Source organism: Papaver somniferum, chromosome 10 (assembly GCF_003573695.1).
Source record: "Papaver somniferum cultivar HN1 chromosome 10, ASM357369v1, whole genome shotgun sequence".
Taxonomy (NCBI): Eukaryota; Viridiplantae; Streptophyta; class Magnoliopsida; order Ranunculales; family Papaveraceae; genus Papaver; species Papaver somniferum.
In genome coordinates, this window is record NC_039367.1 from 93,497,934 (window position 1) to 93,517,180 (window position 19,247).

Consider the following 19,247-nt stretch of genomic DNA (forward strand, 5'->3'; position numbering starts at 1 on the left):
GCTTTCATAAACAACATGCAGTCATCTGCGAAGAACAAGTGGGAAATTGAAGGACTATGATTCTTGAGTTTAAAGCCCTGGATCAGATTATCCTTTTCACCTTTCAGCAGAAGTTGAGACAAAGTTTCCATGAATAATATAAATATGTAGGGGGAAAGGCAATCTCCCTGCCTTATTCCTCTAGAAGGATAAAAGATATCACTAGGAGATCCATTAACCAGCACCGAGTACGACACCGTACTAATACATTGAGAAATAAGATGACACCAATCTTCAGAGAAACCCAATTTTTTAAACACAACAAGAATAAAAGGTCACTCAAGGCGATCAAAAGCTTTTGATAAATCTAACTTGATATCCATAAACCCATTCTTATTAATCTTCCTTTTCCTAGTTTTAAAAGAGTGTAAAATTTCATGGCTTATTAGAATATTGTCTTGAATTTGTATATTTGCTATAAAAGCAGACTGAAAAGGCGAAATAATTGTATCAAGTAAGGGTTTAGTCTATTCGTAAGAACTTTTGAGATAATTTTATAGATTGTATTTGTAAGACTAATAGGTATGAAATCATGGGGAGTTGTAGGGTTATTAACTTTAGGAATCAGCGCAATGAAGGTATGGTTCAGCTATTTCAGAAGAAATTTGTTCCTAAAGAAAGATTGCACATGATTAATAACTTCTAATGATACTTCATTCCAGTTGTCTCTAAAGAATCCACCAGGAAAACCATCCGGCCCCGGCGATTTCCAAGGAGCTATGTTTCTAACAATATCAAGAATTTCATCAGAAGTAGGAATGACAGTTAGTCTGTATTAACATCATTTGTTATAATAGGCTGAATGTCTTTAAGAACTTCCTCAAGTACACTATTATTAGGCTGCGAAGAAGTATAAATATTTTTGAAGTGGCAAGAAATAAGAGAGACAACTTGGTCTCTGCATTCCAACCAGTTACCATGACTGTCACGTAAAGTATGTATAGTACTATACATATTTCTGAGCTTAACTGTATTATGAAAGAAGTTAGTATTCTTATCATAATAGTTGAAGTAATCAATTCTTGATTTCTGTTTATAAAAATAATTTTCAACCTCATACCAATAATCAAGTGGCTTCGAGTAATTCAGAATGAAGGACCCAATCGTTGGATTATATGGCAAAGATTGAAGCTTCTCAATTTCAGCATTTAATTTTCCTATTGTAGTTTTTATATGCCTAAAGGAATTCCGATTCCAATTGCTTAAATCATGCTTAAGGTTTTTAAGCTTACTCGCAACAATGAAACTTGCTGAACCCTCAACTGACTTAGACTAAGAATTAATAAGAACATTCTTAAAATATGGACTCATTTGCCAGCATCTGAAGAATTTATACAGAATGGAAAGTTTGTCTTTGAAATGAAAGCAGTTGATTAGGATAGGGCAGTGGTAAGAATAGACACGACCTAGATTTGTAACTCTAGTATGCGGCAGTAAAGAAATCCATTTATCATTTATAAAACCCCTATCCAACTTTTCAAATATAAGCTCAGCAGGAAATTTGAATCGTTTATTGCACCAGGTATAAGGATTTCCAAAGGAGTAAATTTCATTCAGATTTAACTCAATCATTTTATTTCTCACAAAGTTCGGAACAATCGAGTTTTCAATATTACCACCCAGTTTTTCAGAGTCATGCATGATAAAGTTGAAATCACCTAAAAGTAACCAAGGTCTGTTTGCCTCATTGTTTATACTACTAAGAAGGTTCCACTGTGTTTTCAAACCCAAGTTGTTTAAAGATCCATACACGAAAGAAATAAGACAATTCCTAATACGCGGAGTTATGTCACACACCAAATGAATCATTTTGAAGGAAGAGTTTATAATTTCTATGTTGGATTTTTCAAAGTAACCTAAAGCTAGCCCTCCATACTTACCCACCGAGGGAATAACAAACCAAACATCAAAGGGTAAATGATGAACATATTTGCGAACAGTCTCCTCATCTACCATAGTTTCAATCAAACATATAGCATCATATCTAAATTTCCTATATAAGTTTAAGACATGTAACCATTTTCTATCAGAGCAACATCCATTTATGTTCCAACACAAGATTCATCTTAGAAAGAAAACCCATAAACTAATTTAAGCAACAAGGAAAAAAAAAACAAAAAAAATAATTAAGCAGCAGAGACACAGAAATAAGCGGTAGAGTATATGAACTTACTAGGTCATGAGCATCTGAAGGTTCCGCATACATAGAGTCAGTATCCATCATCATCAAATCCACTTCTTTTTCAAATTCTTCATCAGTGATCTCAGGTTCAGGTGGTAGCATTGATAAGGGCATAGGCTCAAGAATCAAGGGCTCCGAAAAAGCTTCCTTCTGATCAACACAATGGGAAATTTCAACATATGAGCTTGATGGCATAACCATTTCTGAAATGTAGTTCATCTTCGAGGCAGAGCTAAAGATAAATCAAGGACTGGAGAAGACATTCCGAGCAAATGCAGAAGTCGACGTTGACCAGATCATGTTGGCATCAGCAAAACTCTGACTTGCAGAGAAATTCGAGCAACCCGAATTGAAGGAGAGATCAGCAGGCGGGTTAAAAGGAGCAGCAGATGTCAAAGGAGGCCAGCGTGGAGTCGGCATCATATTAAAAGAGGTGATCCCTGAGCTATTTCCAAGTACAACAGACTCAAAAGAGGTTCTAGTTCTTTTTCCTTTTCTATCATGCATAAGTCCATCAGAATCAAAAGTAATGTTTTCACTAGAATTAGTAAAACCAGCACGGCTCAAAAAAAATTGAGAGGGAACTGAATTTGTAAAATCTTGGATAACTGGTTCCCTAATAGTAAGAGCAGAATACTTAGGTCTAGCAGAAGAGGAAGTAGGAGAGAAAAAGGAAGAACCTGTATTCTTGAGAGCTGCAACTAGATGGAGGCTTATTGAGAAAGCTGATGGCTTCGAATGATCGAGAACTGCAGTATCAACATCATTTCCAGCAACTGAGGGGTCAGAGTTATCCTTTGATTTAGAGCTTTCTCCAACTTCCGAAGATGACTGCAAGTTTGTAACAACAACATGTGAAATCTTCTGGTTGGAACTGGCAGGGCCCTTATGAGAATCCTCGTCTGGATATCTTTGCACAACGGGTCATTGTGATACATCACAAAACAAGTCTTGCAAGCCCTGAAAGGAATCTTAGGGTAAAAAGCATACATGATATAAGCTCTTCGAGTGGTATTAATGACAACTTTCCTAGTTAGAGGAGTTCTAAGAGGAACCATCAGTCTAGCTTCAAAGTGATTTCCCACTGGATAGTCAGCTGAAACAAAGGTTCCTATTTGATCCAAAACTTCCCTAACTCTTCCCTTATTAATCAAGTCAGAGTGAATATCAATCAAAACTGGCATAAGGGTTCTTTCCGAAACTAGATCAAAAATCGACTCCAAGTTTCCTAATGGCTGAACTGCAAACAGTCGGCCAAAGAGCAAAGTTGGTCTAGCTGCGTAAGCAATATCCATATCCTTCTTAGTCTTGAACATAACAACAAATAGATTCTAAATACCATTTCCTTGAATAAAGGGTTTGGCTAACTTAAAATCTGGAGAGTTGATGGTCCGGATTCTATTGAGGCAATGCATACTGCTCAAGTAAGCAATATACATATCCTTCTTAGTCTTGAACATAACAACAAATAGATTCTAAATACCATTTCCTTGAATAAAGGGTTTGGCTAACTTAAAATCTGGAGAGTTGATGGTCCGGATTCTATTGAGGTTGTGCTTGACAGAGGTTTTGTAATAACTTTTTGTATCATCACAGAGAAGAGAAGCAAATCTAAATGGGAACTCCTCAAAGTCTTCATCTAAGTCAAGGACTGTAACTTGAGCAGTATGCATTGCCATAGCACTAGCTAAGCTAAGAAGAAGAATAGTAGAAATTTTCAGATCATTGAGGTAAGATGGAATGATCTTAGGCAAATCCATAATGCAATTTATACAAGAGAAAAGGAATCTGAATTGAAAAACCAAACAGTAATGACTTAGACAAACCAATGAATTAGGAGAGATAATCTTAATATGTCAACTTAAATTCTGAATTGCTAAAACATCAATCACAGTTGAAATAACCAGACAAGGAGGAGTAAATGACAAGCGCGCTTAAGAGAAGAGCTGACAACATTATCTTTGAGGAAAGAAAATTAATTAAGAAGCTGCCTTGAGCAGTCTACTGACTTGATTCATGATAACAACAAATCCAATGACAGTTGAGAGAAGCAAGCAATTTATCAGAATTAATGAAGTGTCTAAGAAACTAATTTTAGGTTACACATATATGGAATCTTTTGACTTTGAGTTATGTCGCTTTCTATGTTTGGTGTGTGCATGTTGCGCCATTATGTTTCTGATGCAGAAGGAAATTAGCGGAGCAAAGATGACCAACAATTCAAAGAAAAATTCTCGACTGTTAAATGAAATTATTAATTGGCCGGCCTTCTATGTGATGAGAAATCTGCAATTTGTATGTCACAGAAAATGTTCCAAGATTTTAACATTGGAATTTCAAATTTCACAATGTCACGAAATTGAGATCAAATATAAGGTAATCAATCCGATTGAAGACAAATTTCTGTCAATTTTAATCAAACAAGCAAACTTACAGTTCAAAGATCATTAAAATATCCATTAAATAGATCAGAATCGATCGATTAATCCAATTCACCATTTTGAAATTCTATATGAATGACCAATAAGAGTATAATCTACTTCATTCAATGCAAAGAGAGCATGTAAGTACCCATTTAAGCGACTGAACCTATTATGTTAGTCGATTCGAAGAAATTTGAGATCTAGAAAACATTTTGCTGTAAAAAAAAACAGAGTTCAGAAAGAACTTCCGTGGAGAAGATGACGGGTTATTGGCCAGGTTTTATTAATCCGTTACTAATATACGGACCCAACCCAACCGGATCCGAAGAGTTCAGAAATCTATTACTACTTCTGTTTTAATGGATCAAATCTTATTAATCACTCAAATTGAACCCTTCATCACTTGAGAATTAATTTCTTAGCCAAATCTGAAATATCCAGGAACACACACTTATAAACACCATGATTAAAGATAATAACAACTAATTAAACATATCATTCTTAGTCATAGCTCCGAGTATACCAAAGAAAACAAAACGTTATATTTCCTTTCCAAAATTGTGTTTTTTTTGATCGATTTTTTTTTTTTGATCGATTCCAAAATTGTGTTTACTCGTTGAACAATGTAAAAGGCTCCCTCACCACCACACATGAGCTGAGTCGAGCATCTGAGAGAAAATTAAAAAGGAAGAACTGGGAGTTAAAAAAGAATCGGTTTAGTAGGAGAGGGGAGTGGAAAGAAAGAACAAACATCGTTTGTTTAGAGGAGACTTAATCACACACTTCCAGAAGAACTTGAGACTTCATTCGAAAACAAGGAATGGAGACTTAATCACACACTTCTAGAAGAACTGTCAAAAGTTATCTGTGATCGGAGAGACAAGACAGGTGTTATCCCATACTAGTACGGATAAAACTTGGCGCCGGTGGTCGTTATGTAGATGATCGGAGATACAAGACCGGTGTTATCCCATACTAGTACGGATAAAACTTGGCGCCGATGGTCGTCATGTAGATAGAGACATCCTCAGCACCATACTTGGCAAGAAGGTATGCTGTCTTTAATAGCTAGCTAACCTCCAAAAGTATAGAATCTCTTTTTACATTTGCACCCCTGGAAGAAATGCTTCGCTTTTTGCTCATGCTTCCACAATTCACCCTATACTATGCGAATCTGTTACGTTTGGCCAATAAGTTGTCTTCTGGTTTCTTCCAATAGAAACCCTGTAAAAGAACAGACAAAACATTGCATGCTGCAAGGAGATATATCACCAGAGCATGCTTCCCATCCATTCAAAAACTGTTGGAATATATGGCATGCCAGCAAGTCAATGACAAGATTGGGAAACCAAGTCAGTAACAAAAATACCAAGTCAGTAACAAGATTCTGTAATCTAGTTAGATAAGCTTAATCTAGCTAGTCTTAGGGTTTACTGATTCCTATTACTCCTATAAATAGGAAACATAATGTAAGTGTAAAGATATCTGAGCATGTACTACTGTTGATCAATAAACAATCATCCTTACGGGGTTTCATCAGTGGATGTAGGTCGAGTGATTGAACCACTTTAATTTCTTGGTCTTGTGTTTATCTAATCCTTACTCTGATCATAAATCTAATGTGGTACAAAGCAGGAAAAGATCCAAATATCTTTTTCTGATCAATCATTTCCGCATTCATTTTTGTTTATCGACGATGTTATTTATTATTTTTTTTTTTTTGAGTACTCAGTATCGAACAAGTATATTACTTCTCACAGTTTACTCTATCATATTTAGCGTCATCGTTGCTTCCGCATCTAATTTCTATTCTTTTGTTGTCTCTGGTCTCATATTCTCATCATTATGAGTCGAAGAATTAAGTCGTTGTTGACTCAAGTTATGCTGAACAACGAATCATTTTATTCTCTTTTATCTTCATCAGATGAGTTACCCAAACTCATCTTTCTTTTAAAATCCGTAACTCGATGATTATTCCCTTACTGTTTGGGATATATAATTTTTCAGTCGAAGTGTGTGTTTGCATACCTCAAGTATCACGAGGATTCATCTTAGCGGATTAGATATCAGTGTTCCACTATAATCAAATTACTCTTCTTTTAAGAATTTTTATATAAGAATGGTTACCAAGTGAATCAGATTCTCAATTTTTGGTTCATTTTTGTCAAGAATCGTTTACATTTTCGGATCTCAAAACTTCCGGAAATATTTCCATAATATCTTGCTTCAATGTCGCAGTTTGTGTGACTTATTTTTATTGGTCAAGCCACTTCAGATTCTCCTTAAATTTTGGATCTCGTTATCTAATGCTTTTGTTGATCAGTTGAAAGCTGTATTTGCAAGTTTGCTTTTAACTTCAAAGGCTTATTTTGATACCACAGTAGGCCAGTACTCGTCGAGAAGGCATATTGTTTTTTTGTATTATCAAGTTCTAATCTTGAATCAGCTTCAGTATTGATCCTAAATAAATGGTAAGCACTGAAGGTTACTATTAATCCTCATCTAAGCTTTTTAGCTAAGAATCACTACAAAAGAGAAGGCCTCTTGGGACGGCCAAAAAACGTTCCAAGAGGACAAAAAACCGTCCCAAGAGGTATTAGGGACAGTTTATGTACCGTCCCCTGTTCCACCGTCACTAATACTATTTGGCCATGTTTTTTTTTGGGACGAACATATTTTAGCCTTGATTTAAATATTTTATGACTATTAGGGACGGTCAGGCCATCACCGTCCCAAATATCCTTCTTTATGGACGGTTTTTTCAAAACAACCGTCCCTATAAGCTACTTGTTTTGTAGTGAATTAATCAATTTTTAAAATCCAAAATAAGGAAGTGGAGCTCGTTTTCTTCGTGTTTTGCTATCTTTGTAAAGAGCTTTGGTTAGTTCGATAAGCCATCACCTTTTGGCAAACTAATTGAAAATCTGACAGTGGTTGTTTATTCATCCACTCATTATTACTCTTGGCTTCTTCCTGGGTTGTTATATTTATGACTGTTCATCACATACCATTATTTGTCTTGATCAACAGTTTTTGAATAACAAATCTCTTTTGTTGTTCTCTTAATCTTATAATCATTGTTGTTGGTTTCCTTGCATCAGCAATTTCATTTTCGTCTATGTTTTGGATTTTTTTTTAGATCAAACATATCATCATTTATTTGGGTTTTACTCCAAAGTCAATTTTGAGAACAATTCATTTTTTTGTTCTTATCGATTTAATATCCCGACGACCAATTCAAATTTTCCTCTTGCTACTCCAGAAAATATCCAATATGGTCGATTTCTTTTACAGCATTTGATCATGCTTTCTTTATCCTAATTAATTTTCTAGTCTATTGATTTTCATGGACTTGCTAAGGCTAAAATCAATCTTTTAAACTATTTCATGGGCATGTTTGTTTTTCCAATCAAGCCCATTCAATATATTATTTTTCTCTAACCCTTTTTAAGAATTACTATGGAGTTATGTTTCTATCATCTGCATTCTCCATGTCACATCATCTGGACAATAGTGAATGGTGGAGTTAAAGGCTTTTACCAAGATCAAGGTCCGTTAAGTCGAGCTTTCATACACCAGTGGTACTGTGGCATCTCAAGTAACTACTCTGATGATGTTCAAGTTATAGATTGAGGAATCCACCATCTGAAGACTGTATAGAGGAAGAGAAGAACAATATAAAATTTTTTTCGCATCCATCTTCTTCAATGACAGTTCAAGTTGAACACATCACTTGAGGGGGGGTGTTGGAATAATGGCATGCCAGCAAGTCAATGACAAGATTGGAAAACCAAGTCAGTAACAAGAATACCAAGTCAGTAACAAGATTGTGTAATCTAGTTAGATAAGCTTAATCTAGATAGTCTTAGGATTTACTGATTCCTATTACTTCTATAAATAGGAAACATAATGTAAGTGTAAAGATATGTCAGTATGTACTACTGTTGATCAATAAACAATCATCCCTACGGGATTTCATCAGTGGATGTAGGTCGAGTGACCGAACCACTTTAATTTCTTGGTCTTGTGTTTATCTAATCCTTACTCTGATCATAAATCTAATAAAAACCAGTGCTGGTTTTCGAAACCCAAGTACATCAACCATCACACAAATTCCAACCAAAAGAATGCCCCCATCACCAAAGGTGACGCATGTGTAGCTAAAAGAGTATAGCGCTTTGTTTATGTGCATCCCGCAGAAGTCCAAAACCAATCCAGCAACAACTAGACCAGCGGCAGGCATCTTACAAGATATTATCATATCCTTGTGATCCTTGAAGTGTACAATTACATGCCCAAAATGGAGACCCATCATGCAGGTGACAATTGCCATCACAGAACTTAAACAACGATTTTTTGGGGACCATGGTTTTTTTTGGGGGACCATGGTTTTATTTTGGGTAAAGGCATTAGAAGTAATTCTAGGTCACCCCATATCTAGTTATTTATTTAATATCTGATCTACCCTCTTAATTAATTTTAGGTTATGATTAGTGAATGATTTAGTTAAAAACAATTAGTGAGATTAAATTAAAAGATGGGTTTATTATTAGTTGAGTAGAATTATTGAGAGAGTTGAATTAGAGAAGATGAAGGAGAAAAACATGAAAAATAATTTTTTTTTCCAATTCACTAAGTTTGAGTATTCAAATGATGAAAACTCATATGATTCTTCATCTCCATCCTCTCCTAGAATATTTGTTAATCTTCAAAATGATCCGGATTTGAACTGCATTTTGAACAGTTCGGTTACTTTATATGAAGAACAAGTAACCGAACTCATCTGAAGCTATAGTTCGGTTGCCCCGTGAGATGAACAAGTAACCGAACTCATCTGAAAGTGTAGTTCGGTTACTTGTTTCAAACACGCAGGTTACCGAACTCTCTAATAATTTCTAGGAGTTGCATGCACTTTTGATCTAACCGAACTTTACGTAATATAAGAGTATATAAGTTTACAAAGTTCGGTTTCTGCGATAAAATTATGAAGTTACCGAACTTAACAAACAAAAAAAATGTGAAGTTCCAGCGTCTATTGGCTAAGTTCGGTTACTTTGTAGTTTTAAATTTTTTTGCGAACAAACCGGACTCTATTGGCTAAGTTCGGTTATTTTGGAACTCAACATAGTGGCCACAACAACACAGTTCGGTTAGACTGGATTTGTTTTTTTTTTTCAGTTCTAAGGGTGGAGTTCGGTTACTTTGCAATTTTAATTTTTTTTGCGAAACAACCGAAGAGAGAGTTCGGTGACTTAGTTTTAAATCCAATAGAACCGAACTGTTCATCGTGTTCTTCATTTTCAAGAAGTTCGGTTAGTAAACTAGGGTTTTTTGGAAAATCGACCTAACCGAACATGGCTCTGTAACTCCTATTAAAACCATATTTTGATGATTTCTATTCGATTGAAGCAATCAAAATCAAATTAAAGCGAAGGGTTTGTTGGAAAATACCTCTGGAATGGTCCCATGGCAGAATCACGTTGCGACTGGCGTCTTTTATATTCAATAAAATTATTATGTAACCGAACTTAATTGTGATTGCATTGATGTTGTTACATTTCTTAAATAGGAGGTGGTGGTGGTGGTGGGAGGAGGTGGTGATGGTGATAATCGGAGGTGGTGGTGGTGGTAATCGGCGGTGGTGGGCGGTGGTGGTGGTGGTGGTAATCGGTGGTTGGTGATAATCGGAAGTGGTGGTGGTGGTAATCAGAGATGGTGGGCGGTGGTGGTGGGAGGAGGTGGTGGTTATATATATATATATAGGTGGTTATTAGGTTGGTTTTAAATTAAATTAGGTTAAGGATAGGTTAGTCATTTCAACGTTTTAGGACAGCCCTTATCACTATAGGGAAGGTGGTCTAATAAAATCACGGTCCCTCAAAAAAACCATGGTCCCTAAAAAATCATTCTAACATAAACTTCCTTCCGGATCAAATGGGGCTTGACACCAACTAGGTGCATTCGGTGGAAGTGGTCCGTTATCTGGCGAGCTCACGCTGCATTGCTTTGTCCGGGCGTAGGTTGGTCTCCTATATAAATGTTGAACGCCTAACAATTTACGGTCAATCATTCGGTCAATCAGTCGATTTTTTTTTTTAGTTTCTGTTATAACGATTACCGCCGGCCACTTGTAAAATATAACAACCATGTTGACAGTAATCCACGATCACTGCCCTTTGTACGGTAGGAATCGGTCTCACGTCGCTTTATTGCATTTTCAGTCGAGCCATCTCGTCTACGGTTGGAATCGGTCAACACCTACTCCAAGTATGTGACTCATTCTGCTGTGTGAGTCACTTGTAGTATACTAGTACCAAAACAACGGGCCCCATTAAACAATCCCAACAACAACGCAAATTAGTTTTTAGGTAATTATTGTTTTTAGAATGTATTTATTTTAAGAAGTTGTTTATTTTTAGAATGATATTGGTTTTGGGTTAACTAAAGATTCCTTAACTAGTTCTACTGTTTCCCTATAAAAAGAGACAAGTCCAGCGTAGTTTATCACTATTATTTCCCACATCCATTCTGCATTATTATCTTGAGTCATCAATCCACGTGTGTACATAATTTATAGAAGTTTTATTAGCGAGTGATCATGGAAGCTTTCCGGGAAACTGACAAGTATGCTTTATCCCAATTGGATATGGTGAATTTGATTGATAACTGGGGATCTACTGGTTCAGATTTTAAAATGGGGATTATTGATAGATATTTCAAATATTTAAGTTCTATACAATCTGCTTATATTAAAGCTTTAAATGGAGTAGTTGACCAAGAATGCTGTCCTACAAAAGATTCTTTGCTTCACCATGTAAAGGTTCTTAAAGAACTCGATTCAAAGCTCTCCCATGAATTGCACGACTCTGATGACCTTTTCAAGGAAACCTATCTTAAGAAAAAACTGGCTTTCTTGAATTTGTTCCAACTAAAATTACTTATTTGGGATATATTGGATGTCCGTGGTTATATTTCTAAATCTCATGTTGAGTGGTTGGAAGAGTGTGTATGCGACTTTACATGCAGAGATGAAATTGAAGACTACATATTTGATACAAAGAGGTCCTGCTATCCTTTTTTCGAAAAGAAAGAAGAGTCTCGAAGAAAGAGGAAGAGGTCCTCGGCCTTCAATCTTCAAGCCTACACGTCATTGAAGAGAAACAGAGACAAGAAAAGGTACATCCAAGAAATAACAGGAGAATATATGGTGCGTAATCTTTTTTCTACTATCTTTATTTACTTATTTATTTTTGATTAAGTCAGATCAATTACCTCTCATTTTATATGAAGAGGGTCATGAGTAGACCAACTCCTGATTATAATAAGCATATTTACATAAAACATGTGCTATTTTAATTAGCACTTCTAGGAACAAATGTAAACATAGTGTCCTTAAATTCAAAACGACTCTCCTTTCAGTCCTTTGTTCTAATAATCTCCATCTTAATATGAGGCGGAATTTGATCAAGTAATCACATTTGTAACTCCTCGAGCCTTAACTTGAGATTTCAGAGGCGAAACTTCATGGAAGCAAATAGTTTTACTAGCCAAAAACCTACCTTCCTTGAGTTCTGCTGTCTTTATTGAACTGTAGTATATATTATTCACTTTTTAATACAATATAATCGGGTTTGTTGTTTTTCTCGTTACAGGTCTTGGATGAAAAATGCGAGCGCACAGCCAACCAAGTTATGCAGTTTTCCGAACTTTTGACCACAAGACATGCCAAGTTTAATATCCCCCTGTATCGGCTGAAATCGGCTACCTTCATCAGCCGCCTGTCTTCTCTCGCTAGAATCCACCCCCAGGCCCCATGTATAGTGTTTTCACCAAACTAATAAAAGAGTTATTTTGATGTACATGTGTTTCTAATAATTTTTGTAAAAATATCGAGATGGTGCCCTGATATGAGTGGGTGCATTATAATTTGGCATTGGGCATCAGTAAATAATGGTGTTGTAGCTAAGTGGGATGAGAAAGTCGCTTGCTTCTGTGACCAACCCATCTAAGTAAATTAGCAGACTTGGGGATAAAGGTCCATGATGCTTCAGGTAGTTTGTGCAACAAAAGAAAGGTGCTCATGTTTGCTATGGTGTAGATGTTGACCATAGATAGAAAATGCCTTGTTTATAGCCATGTGTGTGAGTACATTTTGTAGGGCTAGGCCTCCTGACTGAGGGCTTTCAAACATTCAAGTTAGAATATCGTATGGCCAGTGGCAGTGGTACACGCTGCTTTCAAACATTTAAGTTGGAGAACTTCGCAAACAATTGGGATACATGCCAACTAACTAAACCGAGAATTTTCAACTTGAGATGCTCTCATTTCCATTTTCAAAACATGCCTTTACTTCAGAAACTACATAAAAAATACAACCCAAAGATCTTGAAGGAGCAACTCTTTAAGACTTAATATCAACCCCTATCACAAGTTCACAATACAAGAAAACAAGACAATAAAAGCTGAAAATGGTTCTTAGTCAATTCATCAAGATCACTAATTAGCTGATAAAAATGATGGAAGGATCACAGCAACATTCATCAATGAGACAGCAACAACATAAAGCAGCAAGGCATCCTTCAAGAAAACTAGGTTCTCTTCTTGGTGGTGGGGCAGCATATTGTGGTGGTGCCATAACAGGGGGGCCTTGATAATAACCTATCAACAGATAAACAAACACCAATATCAAAAAAAAAATCTTCCTCCTTGAAGACCTTGACAAATAAAACTCTCATATTAAACGGTGATGAAACCCTCGCTTCCTATTGGCCTAGAAAGGTCTTTTCTAATACAGAAATTATGGTGAGGACACTTGACATAATTCTACTGGTAATAATAATTAAAATTTGGTTATAATTTGGGTACATCAAATACTTAACTGTCCGTTAGTAACGGTGTTGAAAAAAGTAGGTAAACAATACTTATGTTAAAATTTAAACTTGAATTATTTAGTTACACCGTGGTTACACCTATACTTAACTGTACTTTATTAAGGGTGGACAAAATTCACTTGCAAACCCGTTAAATAAATAAATTAAAAAAAAAAAGTGAAACTCTTAAAACGTGAAATTCTTAAAAATTCCTCTTAAAAAGGAAATCTTTGACACCCATAAAAGGAAATCCGTTGAAATTAGGAGTTTGTGCCAAAAAAAGAATTGGACTTTTCTTTACGTATATACGTATGCAATTCGTAACATTAAACCATGCAATTACAATTAGAGGCGTGCGATCGGCAAAAAAGAGGAAAATAACTATGTTTCTCACGCAAAACGCGTGGTGTTTTCTATATTTTTATTTCCTTGCTTCCCTGTTGTAATTCATGAAAAAAATCAACAGAATCAAAAAGATGATGATGAAGAGGAATAAAAGAAGAAGGTAATGCATAAAAACCCTAGATTAAATTTTTAGTCTGTATTGTTTATATTTCTTGCAACTGTTGTAGGCAATGGCTAATTCATTAACGATTTCCTAGCATTCGTTTCGCATAAGAAACTCCATAAAAAACTCCTTTTCTTTTTCTTTTACTAATTTTTGGTGTTCAATTTATTAACGTTCGGCATACTCATCAACTAATCGTTACATCGATTATCGCAGTATTTGTTTTAACTTTGAGCAAGTAATGTTAGGGGTTTGGTGGGATAGTTTGTTTTGTGATTTTGTGTTTGCTTGAATCAATTTTGTTGATATTAACGTTCGGCATACTCATCAACTAATCGTTACGTCGATTATCGCAGTAATTGTTTTAACTTTGAGCAAGTAATGTCAAGGTTCTAAAGAAGTAACATGCAACTTGACATCTGCCATGCTCACCAAAACTTGTCTAAATATATATATATATATATATATATATATAATAAAAGGGGGTTCTAAAGAAGAAAAGCCCACCACCATTCATGAAAAAGTTAGGTTTTGCTTGCACAAAACATTTCAAAGGTGTCCAAGGGAAGACAAAGTACACTCAATCCTCTGTCTCAAATCACAAATTTTGAGAGAGATAAAAATGCTCAAGTTACACTAAATTAAGAGAAGCAGAAGAAAACCCATATCTGTATAATTTACCTTGAGCAGGGTATGGGTAAGCATACTTGGGATCACTCATCTTGATCAGTGACACAAGCTCTTAGACACAAGAATCACAAAACAAATTACAACTTAAGTTGATGAAAGGAGTAGATGATATTGTATTTATATTCATCACAACTCCACCAGAATCTTAATGAAGAAGGTTTGAGAAAGATGGAAAGAAGATTCGTGAAACCGACTTAGTGGTTTCTTACGTAATATCTATGTAGACTTTCCACGTTGGAAAACAGGGAAAAGCAAAGTGTGGCAAGTAACCCATGACACAACAAAGGTCGGTTTTATTCTTATGCTTCCCTACTCATAATATCCTCTCTTTCCCTTTTCCTTTTTCTCATTTTGTTACTTGAGGCGTTTCTCATTTTGTTACTTGAGGCGTTGGTTGGTCCAAAATATAGAGTGCTAGGTATGCACAATCTGAAAATGGTAAACCTGTGGAATGATATATGGTCCAAAATATAAACGCTGCGTCTTGGACTGGACTATGATATAACTGGAAGCGTTTTCTTTTCTCGGGTTATGATCTATTTTATCCTTTACGAGTTAGACTTTTTATTTTGAGATCCGAGAGAATAAATCTAGTTTCATTTCACACGTACCTCTAGCCTTTTCATTCCTTTTTTAATACGTAGTATAATCTTGAATTCTTGTGCATTTACGATTTACGCTCAGCCTAAACTTTTAAGAGGGACTGATATGTACTGTTTTGGAAAATTTACCACAAGTAAAGACTTGTACAACAAGTACTATATTAACAAAAACCAACCTAAAGGAAACTTAGGGTACGTAATCACTCCGAATATCTGATCTCATTTAGCCAAGTATCCTAGCCGAAAGTTGTCTTCTGCTCTATAGTTAGGTATTATCAATATCTTGGTGAGTTGAAAAATTAGAACACTCGATTTTCAAATATTACTCAGATTGCAGTTTTTGTAGGTGAAAGAAATTTTTGTTGCGGCTTTGTTGTGCCGGTTACGTCGACGTTAAGAATTCAAATCCAAGACACTGTTGGGTGCAATAATCAAAAACAAGGAAAAATCAAATAATCAAAAGTTATTGATACTTAGTTCCTTTATAATGGAAGTGATCGATTTGATGAAACGAATGAGCTCCCCATATCTCCGCAACAGCAATAAGGAAAAACTTTGGAAAAAACAGAGTGAGTCACGTGTTCAACACGTTTCCCTTAAGACATTAGCGCCCGGCTACACTCAAGAGTGATGCTATAGTCCTCACAGGACGGATATCTCCAGGATAAAACACCCTAATACACCTACTACTAGCATATGTAGCATATGCTCAACTTGAGCTTGGCAACTCCGAAAAAACCATAAAGGAAAATCTCGAACGCTTGAGAAAACAATATAAAATATTTTTTTCCCTTAGGGGTCCCTCTAAATATAGAGCAACCCCTTTCCCATAGATTTTACAAAAGTAGTGAATTTGTTTATATAATTGACAAATACAACTTAAGAAGAAAAAACTCCCCGATGTGGGACTAAAAGGTTTATATAGTTTCTTAAAACTACTAAAAATTGGAAACTCCACAATGTGGGACTAAAAAGTTTCATTCACAAAAGAAAACAATAAATTATAACTTTTTATTAAAACTTTAAAAAAATATTTTTTTATTAATCGTTTTCCAACAATCCCCCACATGAATGAAAACTCAATAAAACATGAAAACACAGATAGATCTTGGTAAATCAACATCCCAAACTCACGATCCAAACAGACTGATCGTGCAAGTGTTTAAATCATACTAGTCATTTCTACGTCCTCTCCCTCACACAAAAGTGTGTTGACCCTAGGGTCATACTATGGATTGCATAAATCATAATAGTATTGAGAGCTTTCATCTTTAGTTCTCACATGGTGATACTATAGGTATATTTCACCAAAGTGAAAAAGCATGAACTAGTGAACCCTTAGTGACCTTTAGGTCCTAAGTTCCAGTAATACCAAAACCATCAAAACGAAAATCACATAAAAAGTGCAGGAAATACCATTTTAGGCAGAGGTGTCCATGAGGTCTTGAACCTTTTCTTAGTGAGATATTACCGGAATTACTTGCTAGAGACAGTGAACTATGTCTTGAACTGCTAGCATTTGATGTAATTCGCGATAACAACCACGGGTGATATCTCCAAGACTGCTGCCAAGCTCGTGCCGTTTTGTCCAATTTGGCCCTTGACATATCCTGTTTCTCAGAATTCTCTAGAGAATCAAAGCTCATATTCTCATAGGAAGCGGCCCACTTCCTCATTCAGATAGGTGAGTTTCCATAAAGAGTGTTACTGCTACACCCCACTTCAATCTTAAATTGAAACTATAGAACTCATTAAGACTTCTTAAAAATCATCCTTCACATGCAGTCACACTATCACGTCTACACCATAGGGAAGGGACAGAGAATAAAATTCTCTGATAGTGTTTACCTTTACCCACCACAAATTAGTTGTCTCATTCTAAACCTTGATCTTGGGATCTCCAGTCATCAAGGTTGAGTATCCTTCATGGAAGTTTAATTTATGAGCTTAAGCCCCTTCCCCCTCGATGCATTTCTAACTATCTCTTGGGATAAACCTTTCGTCAAAGATTGCGCAATATTCTCCTTGGACTTTATCCAATCAATGGAAATAATACCGATTGAGATTAGTTATTTTCAGCTTTAGCTATTATAGCTTGGCTAACACAACGTATAGATATAGCTGGCACAGGCCTATGCCAGAGAGGAATGTCTTCTAAAAAGCATCTTAGGCACTCGACCCCCTCTCGTGCTTTATCTAACTCAATACTCTCAGATTCCATAATAAATTGAGCAATATATGTTTGTTTGTAAATCTTCCAAAAATAAACCCTGATGCTAGAGTGAAACATATCCACTCGTAGACTTAGACTCCTCTGAGTCAACTATCCAGTTTACGTCACAAAGTCCCTCAAGGACAGCAAGATACCTTTGACAAATCAAATAAAAGGTAATAGAGTATTTTAGGTACCATAATACTCTACTCAGTGCATCTGAATGCTATTGCTCTGGACTACAATTATATCTACTTAACTTACTCAAAATATAGGCAATGTCTGGACTCTTACATTTCAGTAAATTCATCAGTTATCCTATAACTCTTGAGTATTCAATTTAAGATACTCCATTACCCTTTTTTCTTGAGTCTACATGAATAATCGTACGGAGTACAAGAAGGCTTACAATCACACTGATTGTATGTCTTAAGCACAAATTCAAAATAATGAGAATGACAAAGACTACATATGTTAGATTAATTTCTAATCCTCATCCCTAAGATTACATCAACATGGCCTAAGTCTTTCAAGTCAACGTTCTCATTCAGCGCACGTTTTTAGTGGAATTAATCACATCTATGTTTGTATCAAGTATAAGCATATCATCAACATACAAGCATACAATCACACAAGCATCCTTAACAAGTTACTTGTAAATATACTTTTCAGATTCATTAACTTAAATCCACTACACATTATCATATGATCAAATTTTCCATGTCACTGTTTACGTGCTTATTTTATAAACCATACAAAATTTTGTTCAACTTACAAACTTTGTCATCATAACCTTTCACTACAAAGTCCTCAGGTTGGTCTATGTAAATTTCTTTATCTAGTTCAAGATTTTAGAAAAGCTGTCTTAACATCCATCTGATGTATCTCTACTTTGTTTATGACAACAATAACAATTAGCATCTCAACGGAAGTAAATCTCGTCACATGTGAATAAGAATCAAGGAAATATACACCTTCTTTTAGTTTATAGCCTTTAGCTACAAACTTAGCCTAATATTTTTCTACAGTTCCGTATACCTAATGTTTCCTCTTAAAGACTCATTTACATCTCATGGTCTTATTCTCTGGAAGTAAACTATAAACCTCCCAAGTCAGGCTCCAACGGACTGAGTCCATTTCACTAAATGAAGCTTCTTACCAGAATGGGGTTTCAGTAGATATCAAGCATTCTTTACAAGTACAGGGCTTAGACTAAGCTAAGCATGTTATGAAGTCGGCTTCATAAGAAGTCTCAAGTCTAATTGTTTTACTTCTCTTAGGCTCAACCTTAACTTTATCTTCCTTTAAGATAAGTTCTGACTATTTGAAAATAAATCTAGGGGATCAACAACACATCTCTAATGAGGTACAGGTTTAAGAATAAACATGTTCAAAGAACTCAGCATCCCTAGATTATGTAATAGTATTCACAACAAAGTCAGAAAAATCACACCAAAGTATGAAAAATCAGAACACACAACCAAAAATCTATATGTAGAAGTATACTCATCATACCTTATATGAAGACACAATCAACATTTTTGGTTTCTATCTAGTTCTTTTAAGAAGAGGAATGAAAATCTTAGTCAAACACCCCCACACTTTGACATATTCATAAGAAGGTCATCTACCTTTCCATAAATCATATGGAGTTTCATCTGATCATTAAGGGTACTATATTAAGGATATACTAGTTAAGAGGACTGCCTCCTCCCACAAGA

General features: G+C 35.5%; 1 protein-coding gene across 1 annotated transcript; it reads right to left on the reverse strand.

Moving 5' to 3' along the window:
* Positions 1 to 5,808: 5,808 nt before the first annotated feature.
* LOC113315962 lies at positions 5,809 to 10,714 on the reverse strand. Its single transcript, XM_026564200.1, has 3 exons — positions 10,567 to 10,714; positions 8,690 to 8,994; positions 5,809 to 5,925 (listed from the first exon to the last, which is right to left on the reverse strand). The coding sequence occupies exons 1-3, from the start codon at positions 10,712 to 10,714 to the stop codon at positions 5,809 to 5,811; spliced, it is 570 nt and encodes a 189-aa protein (XP_026419985.1).
* Positions 10,715 to 19,247: the final 8,533 nt, after the last annotated feature.